At 34.0% G+C, this 8,437-nt stretch overlaps 1 protein-coding gene across 8 annotated transcripts; it reads right to left on the bottom strand.

Annotated features, from left to right (window-relative positions):
* Positions 1 to 1,856: 1,856 nt before the first annotated feature.
* Positions 1,857 to 7,874, bottom strand: LOC115695344 (regulator of nonsense transcripts UPF3). 8 transcript variants are annotated; one of them, XM_061105146.1, is made up of 14 exons: positions 7,720 to 7,874; positions 7,452 to 7,622; positions 7,010 to 7,116; positions 6,630 to 6,725; positions 6,448 to 6,546; positions 6,073 to 6,152; positions 4,974 to 5,075; positions 4,398 to 4,521; positions 4,228 to 4,325; positions 3,552 to 4,029; positions 3,031 to 3,149; positions 2,889 to 2,937; positions 2,362 to 2,542; positions 1,857 to 2,276 (listed from the first exon to the last, which is right to left on the bottom strand). In XM_061105146.1, the coding sequence occupies exons 2-12, from the start codon at positions 7,589 to 7,591 to the stop codon at positions 2,899 to 2,901; spliced, it is 1,482 nt and encodes a 493-aa protein (XP_060961129.1). In that variant the 5' UTR covers positions 7,592 to 7,622; positions 7,720 to 7,874; the 3' UTR covers positions 1,857 to 2,276; positions 2,362 to 2,542; positions 2,889 to 2,898. The 8 variants fall into 8 exon arrangements, with proteins under 8 accessions (XP_060961129.1, XP_060961132.1, XP_060961134.1 ...); XM_061105149.1 differs by having other exon boundaries at positions 3,552 to 4,026; XM_061105151.1 differs by having other exon boundaries at positions 4,228 to 4,310.
* Positions 7,875 to 8,437: the final 563 nt, after the last annotated feature.

The raw sequence follows: 8,437 nt of genomic DNA, 5'->3' as shown, positions 1-8,437 counted from the left end.
TATTTTATTATATACAAATAAATATAATATTTTTTAATATATTATATGTAATTAGACTAGATCAATTTTTATTTAAATCTTGAAAGTGTCATTCAAAAACTAATCAAATCTAATAAGAATTCAACTATTCACATCCAATCCAGTCCACCTATAATTGGATATTTAACTTTTTGTAATTGAATTGGATTAGTTGAAATCTTGTCCACCTCTAATTAACATTGTTGAAGCACCATTGGCATTCTCCCACCACCGAAACACCTATAAAAGCAAAATTATATATTTCTTTTTGCAACATTTTTATGTTGAATGATTAAAACTTAAACCGAAGAAAGATTCATGGATTTTGAATACTTTTTTTTTTTTTTTGAAATGTACAAGATTTTTATGTTTTGTTTGGGTTATTTTTTCTTCTCCAGTTTTGGAACTTTTGAAAATTGTAGATTTTTTTTATTAAAAGCCATGTCTAATAATATTGTAATGAAAATTTGATTTTTAGATAGAAAAAAAATATGATTAATGATGTTTTGATGATGATGGAGTGACAACGCGTTAACGATGGTCCTAAAAATTTAATTTTTAGGGGCAAAAACGTGGGTTGTGCAATGAAATTTGACAAAAAATTTAGCAGGCATAATTTCCATTCGATTGTCGGTTTGAGATGATTTCTTCGAGATAAATGTGTAGAACCTATAAAGAAAAACAATTTGTTCATACTCGCCAGCGTTGATGTTAGCTGTTAATAGTGGAAATGTATATATTAGTGAGTTGAGTGTTTTAATGGCTGACATTATAAATTTATCGTCTAAATTTTTGGAGCAACTATCTCATGTGGCTCTCAACAATAACATTGCAACGCATGATTGCTAAGCATGCTTTTAGGCCAGAGAATAAATTATCCTAATTTGAAGAAGTTCCTGTGCGAATAAGTAATGTCTTCATCGTGAATTTTATTGCGATTTTATTCACTTTATTAAAAAGAATTGTACAACAATAAATTTTGATTATTTTAGTCTCAATGTTTTAGTATAACCTCGATTTGTCAGACTTAAATTTGTTGTTACACTTCAAATTTTGCATTTCACACTTTCTACACCTATAAATCTCGAAAATAATAAATTAAAAATAAGTAAAATTTATTGAGTAAAAATTTATGTTTCGCTAAAGTTTTTCTATCAAATTTCATGCAACTTATTTAAACCATCATCTTACATCGTTTTCATCGCAAAAATTAAATGTCTATAGCACTTTCGTTAAGCATAGTTAAACATCACTTTTTTCTCTTAAAAATCAAGTTTTCATCGTACCATTTCTAAAACATCATGAAGCATCATGGTTGTCTAAAAATTAAATTTTCATTGCACCATCAAATTGAAAATTTCAACTATTCAAACATAAAGATGTTGCAAAAGGAAAGAAAAAAAAAAAAAAGATAAGTGTGTTTCCATAGGTATTTCAAGGGTGCTTCTATAGGTGCTGCAATGGCGTTGATGGTTCTGGAGGATATTTTGTTCTAAGTTTCTTAGAAAAGCTTACTGTCTATGCTCAAATTTCCCAAGAAAAACTATAACCAGTTACTTGGATATGAAGACACCAACCCCAATTGATTTCACTTTTACACCTTTTTTTTTTTGTATTTTAATCTATTTTCCAATAAAACCCCAAACTATGTATGACTCACACCCCAGAAGATTTTATTTTCAACTATGCACACAACAAACAATATGACACTCTTCAATGAAAATATTTATCATTTAATTAATTAAGACAAGTCTTTATTTTAATTAGGACTATATATAGCATCCTTTTGACATTTTTATATGAAAACTGATGGTTATTCAATGTTTCATGATGCTCAATTTAAAACAAAAAACATAGGAATGGCACCCTAGATTGTAACTTTAGTAGAAGAATTATTCAAGACAATTATTCTTGTGTCAAGATGAGTCAATATAGAACCCCATCATATAAAATGAGGCCTACACAGTTTTCGATAAGTGAACCATTACATCAAGGTGAAACCAAGTAAATCAGACCACACCAAGCATTTTCCTCTCACGAGATATACTGTACTTCACACTAGTGAAAAAAAAAATATACAAATGGCCATAAAAGTCATACGCTGAGAAATTCAAACATTCCTTTCCCCAAACTTATCACCTTTGTCCCTCGGACACATCACTTCGCACTCCTCCAACCGAGCATTGCTGCATCCCCACGAACACCGCGTATCAGAGCTTTGTAACCGCAATCAAAAAGTCCACAAGCATGACGGGTTTCTGCACCAAAAGAAATTAATGCAGTAAGGCACCTGTGTTATTTGTTCACAGATGATTAAAAGTCAATATTGTTTTGTCCATGTACCTTAAATTTGGCATTAACAGATAATTGTGTTCCCAAAAAATTTGCCCTTTACACGATGCCTTCAATGGGGAGTGGAGCTGTAGTATCGGAGACGGTGCCATGACATTTGAGGGTGTAAGCCACAAAAGACAAACAATTCCCAGGCACTCGAGGAATCTCAATTCTGATCGAATGCCACTATCTATTCAATGAAGCATTAAAACAATTAGAATGTAATCCAACAAACACCATATTAAATTCCTGAGTTATACGAAAAACACAGATCCTAAAGTAACTTGTATCATCAACAAGCCAAAACTTTAACCAGAACATTGCAATAACGGGCTTTTACTTTTACCACGATGAAACTTCCTGGCCTACTTTATTACAATTCAACATGAAAGCAGAACTAAAGAGTTGTATTTAGTATCTGTTTCTTGAAAGATAGAAAAGAAATTAAAAAAAGACACAAAAGGATGGTTTATTACACTAAAACCTCAAGTTTCAGTGAAGAACAAAAGAAACAATGTGCAAGAAAAATAACTTACCAATCACATACTAAGAACCAGCAGAAGATTTCTGCACCCATACTTGTTTCTGCATACGGTAAACCGAAGTAACTGCTTAGAGAAAACTACAAGGGAAAATAAATAGAATGCAATAACTTATGTATGAAACATTACAGCATACCTCATGGGCACCATGAACAGCAGCAACTCTTTTAGAAGACTTTCCCTCACTTGCATTTTGGGGGATCTCATCTTTTATATTGTTGACAGTTCCGCGATGACCAACATTCCTATGAGAACCTTGAAACAAGTAAAAACAATTTGTGCTTAGTGAAAGATGCAGTCAGAATCACATACAACCAAACTAAATATAATTACAACTAGTAAGTACATGGTACATGACAGAATGCAACACATGTCAGGATTTGGGGGGAAAAGCTAAACAATTTGCTAACGATAAAGTGTCCAACGAAACATCTATTTTACAAGGCAAAAAAAATACTATCCAAGTAACAAACAAATTGCGTCTCCTGCTTCAAATTATCAAAATATAACAAATAAAACATGTTGCTTGCATTAGTGGATTGAGATTGAAACGAGCAATATAGGAACAATGTTATGACCGTAATATTGAACCACCCTACCCCCCCCCCCCCCCCCAAATATTTGCCAACACTGGATCTGTGAGGCCTAACAAACTACCTTCAACGGTATCAGAGGGTAACTGAGTAGATTGCAAGACTGAGGATGACATGCGCTCATCACTAGTATGTGAAACATCAGCACGACGAAGGGGAGCCCAAACACCACGGTCAGGTCTGTCTTTATTTCTGGTACGTTTCTCTTGCTTTTCACTAACATTACCCCCATTATGCTGGCCTTTCTTCATAAACTTGTCTTCTAAATCCTTTTTTCTGTCTCCTTCAGACTTCAATGAATTCAGTTCATGGTGAGAAACCTGACCGTTCAGCCCTCTCATATTCCGTGGAAGTCGTTTCACATTTTCAATGTTCAAATTTTCAATTTTCTGCTGAGGCTGTCCTGCAGTTGAACTTTGACCTTGACGAGATTCATTGTTTAAAAGAATGCTTCTGATCAACCTACCACTAGCCTCACGCCTTTGATTCTGCTTTGGAGAACCTGAAACAGAAGAATTTCCTAGAGATGTCTCCTGCTGCTGCTGCAACAAGGCAAGCCCAAAAAGCCAGCATAACAATTTCATTATAATCCATAGTGACATTTTGATAGGATAAGAACACAAAATAAAGAGAAAAGAATAAACATCCTTGAATAAAATTTTATCAAAGTTTCAAACAAGAAAGCGCAGAATGAACTGTAAATTACGTAGAATAACTGAACCTGGGAAAAAATAACTTACAGTTGTTTCAGGCCTTTTTCCTTTAAGAAGCAAGATTTTCTTCTTCCCAGAATCAGCAATCACAGGAATGCCAGAAAAAGAACCTTCAATTGCAGAAACTACATTTGAATGTGAAAATAATCAAAATGGCCAATCAAAGTGGACACCACAATTTGAAGAACAAAACATACCAGATTCAATTTCAGATATTTCTTTCCCAATTGAAGTCGTAAGTTGATCCTCTCGTCTAGGCACCACAGTGAAATTTGACTTATCCTTTCGACTGGTATTTCTTGTTTTGTCCTTTAATATATACTGTCAATCGAAAGAAAAATTGAACAAATCTCATATTACTCGTGTAACAGAATTCAGCACCACACATGCAGTAAACTAAAGGCATTGGTAAATATTTGCAGAGGCATATAAAACAAGCTACAGGTCAAACCTAGTTTTACTCCCAGAAAGAAGAAAAACAAAAACAGCTCTTCAATGGATTTTCAGCTTAATCATCAATTTATCAAAGAAAAAAGGAAAACTTATGTAAGCATCACTTAGTTTTAACAGTTAAGAGCATGTAACAATCTGCATTGAGATTAAAATAGTACCTCTCACCCGATGAGATGATTACTACCTTAAAGTATCAATTTAAAAAATAAATATGGTTCAATTTCTGGTGGAACTAATCCAACACACCAATACAAACAATCCTCAACCTTTAACTGCAAAAAGAAACCAAGAGATTTCTGTGAGATAAAATTAGACGGAACCTTTTTCTTCTCCGAAACTTTTTTCGTAGATGAGCTGGGCTGCCGCTTTCGTGAAGATCCGGCCCCAGATCTTCTGCTAACTTTCCCAACAACTACTGAACCCTATTATCAAACACAAAATTTGACCATTAGACACGCACACACCACATGCACACACGCACAAAAAAAAAACTAATCACTAAAATCAGGAGAAAGCAACACTTTCTGTCCTTCATGAATCAAGTTTGAAAATATACAGGTTATAGGCAATATTTAATAATCAAAGCATTAAAAGAAGATGATGTAACTTGTACCAGGGCAATCATATTCTTTATTTCCTCCTAATTGGTATTTCATATCAGAGATTTCAGTGAGGATGTATAGATGAATACAATGAAATGAGAAATTCCAAATTCCAAGTAACGTCTGTTCAGCTAATAAGCTTCTCTATTGTAAAATAAGATAACATAAATTTCAAGAAAACACTGATACTGTTAGGACTAAGGTACGTTTTACCTATGCTAGGAGAGGTAAGAATGCTATTGCTCAAGGGTAGTGTGGTCTTTTACTTTATGAGGGTATTATTGTAATTGTTGAGTGAGTTGTAATTGGTTATATGCTGGTTTGGGAGGTTTAAGGGGTTTATGCATGTATTGAGACTTTCTCTTTACAGCAGGGGTCCTATAGGGCTCTAAATTGTAATCCTCTGTTTTCTGAGATTAAATAACACTCACTGAAGTAATTTTCTCTCTTCATCTTCCATTGTTACTGCAATTTATTACTATTTCATAGCAGCAGGGTACATCAGATACTAAAGAGAAACAATCATACAGTAACTAAGTTGAGTGTGCTATGCACTGGAAATAAAAAAACCACAATCAACATTCGCCCCAAAAGTACGAAATAAAAAAACCACAATCAACATTCGCCCCAAAAGTACCAAATAAAAAAATCAATTGAAATTGGAAAGAAATAATCAAAGAGAATTCAAGTCAAATAAGTAGAATCAATGAAGACTAAAACATAAAACCGATTCTTCAAAATTTTGGACCACGTTTTCCCCAAGGGTCTGGTGTTTATTCAAAACTTGTGAACATAAACAGAAAGATTCAGTCCCTACCTGAGCTCCATTTCCAACTGCACGTTTCTGACGAACATATTCCATAAGGGGGGTAATGATAGGGGTTTCTTTTGCAGCACCTGAGAAATAAATGGCACAGACTGTCAATACTAGAAAAAACCTAGCATGCGCTGATATATTATTTTGGTAGATATTTTCTTCGTGACAATGGACAATTCTATCGTAAACTTTCCAAGACAACCCTCAAGTTAATTCAATAACAAGCCCATAAAAGGGTGCCCGCAAGCAAATGTAAATGTTGCAGATTCTTTCTGCGTAATTAAGAGATTAGCAAATAGTCATCTTTTCCAAACCTAAACTACTTATAATTACTACAGTGCACTAGCAGATTCATAAACATGTGTAAAAACCAACCAGCTTGTTCTGCTTCTTTTCTTTCCAATTGTATTTCGGCACTTGGTAAATGCTCAGCAGGCTTCGCAATGATTTTGAGGAACTCCAAATAATCAGGATCTACATCATAAAGAATAATATATCATGTGTTATATTTACAGCTAAGAACATTCCGGAGTAACAATTAACAACAAATTCGGTACCTTTAATAATGGTCCCCTCACGACCATCCCTCCTGCTAGAAAGTTTTGGAACACGCTGGGAAGGAGCATATTCGACTATAGTCTTATACTGAACGCCTGAGACAACAATAGTTTAAGCTTCAGAAAAATACTTTCAGAAAAATTGCTATCAATATGAAAACAGTGTCAGAACAATTTACTCTCTCTGTTTGTAATAATAAACTATTTTCTGACGTTCTCTTTTAACTTTTAAGATCACCGTAATACATTAATTAGGGAGCTCTGAAAAATATAAGATACTCAAATAAAAAAGATAGTTTTTTTACAACGCAACGCAAGGAAACATCATATTCCATCCATATATCACAGCTAAAGAATAAGATACTTATTCGTTTAATTACCCTTCTCGTTAACAAAGACATGACCGTCAAAAAATTCAGCAAACTCTAAAACATCTTCAGCTCTGGTGAAATCTATGTATGCTCGAGAATATCTCTGATGCTTTAGGCTGCAATATCAATTCAATACATAAACACTGTAAATGAAAAGAACATATAAAAACCCTAACTGACGATCAATAATTTAATTTAACCAAAAAAAAAAGATTAGCACCTAATCTTTCCGTCACTTAAAAAAAAAAAAAACCAACTTTACTCAAATAATTAGTGATTTTGAGCTTAATTAACAATCAGTATATCATTCGTTGCGATTCTTTTTTATGCTAAAGAAGGTGTTACAGAAATTAAAAACCCCTAATGTCCGACAAAAAAATCTAGCTAAAATTTTCCAGCATTCAACTTTCTTATATTTAAAAAAAAATGAAAGAAAAGGGGCAAAGCAAACCTAATCTTTCCGGGACGGAAGCAAGACCATTTGTAGCGGCCAGAGAATCGATCATCAATTTGTTGAAAGAGATCGGACTGCGAGAGAGAAGGAGGCAAGTGCCTGATAACGACCTTGGTCCTCGAAGAAAGACCCTTCATCTCAAACTCTCTCTAATGTCTCTTCAAAATCCTAAAAAAGCTTTCATTTATCAAACATCGCATACATACACACACACACACACAGTAGAGAGTAGTACTAGTAGTAATATGGAAAATTACTCACCAACCTTTTACGTTCTCTTTTCCTTTTCCTTTTTCTTTTCTTTATCTAGAAAATTCAGCGAGAAAATATGAATGGAATCGAGTCGAGTGGGAATTCCTTCGTTTCTGGGATTGGGTTGGTAAGTCACGTATTGAATTCAATGACGTGAAGCAAAGAATCAAAAACGAGGGTCGGCACTACTACAGTTACGACTTTATAATGGGCCTGGCCTTTCCAAAATCTTTGGGCTTTTTCAATAGCTAGTTCGGCCTTTACCCAAAATCTAGAGAATTTTACAGAAAAGTGCCAAATTTGGAACATTGGTCTTAAAAATATCAACATTAGGAATGTGAGGACGGGGCTCGCGAGGGTGGAGGTGTCATCTGAGTCTGGCACGAGAAGAAACAAGAGAGAGAGAGAGAGAGAAAGAGAGAGAGGTTGTCGGCATGGTGAGATCAGAATATTAGAGGGAGAGAGAGATATAGAGTAGGGTTGTACATAAATTTTTGTAAACCGCTCAATTCGAACAACCTGTCCAAATGAGATAACCCAACGAAAAATACAAATAAAAAAACTCGACGAAAATATAACTCGCCCAATCTTTATATTGGGCGGGTTGAAAATAATACTAACCCGCCTAATTAACCGGGACTAACCTGACCTTAAGAGGATTTTTTAAAATATATATTTTTATTGTATATAATCTATACATAATATAATTTATATACATATTTATAAAGAAT

This window comes from Cannabis sativa, chromosome X, assembly GCF_029168945.1.
Source record: "Cannabis sativa cultivar Pink pepper isolate KNU-18-1 chromosome X, ASM2916894v1, whole genome shotgun sequence".
Classification (NCBI taxonomy): Eukaryota; Viridiplantae; Streptophyta; class Magnoliopsida; order Rosales; family Cannabaceae; genus Cannabis; species Cannabis sativa.
The sequence above is the reverse complement of the archived record's forward strand: the minus strand, read 5'-3'. Positions and strand labels throughout refer to the sequence as shown.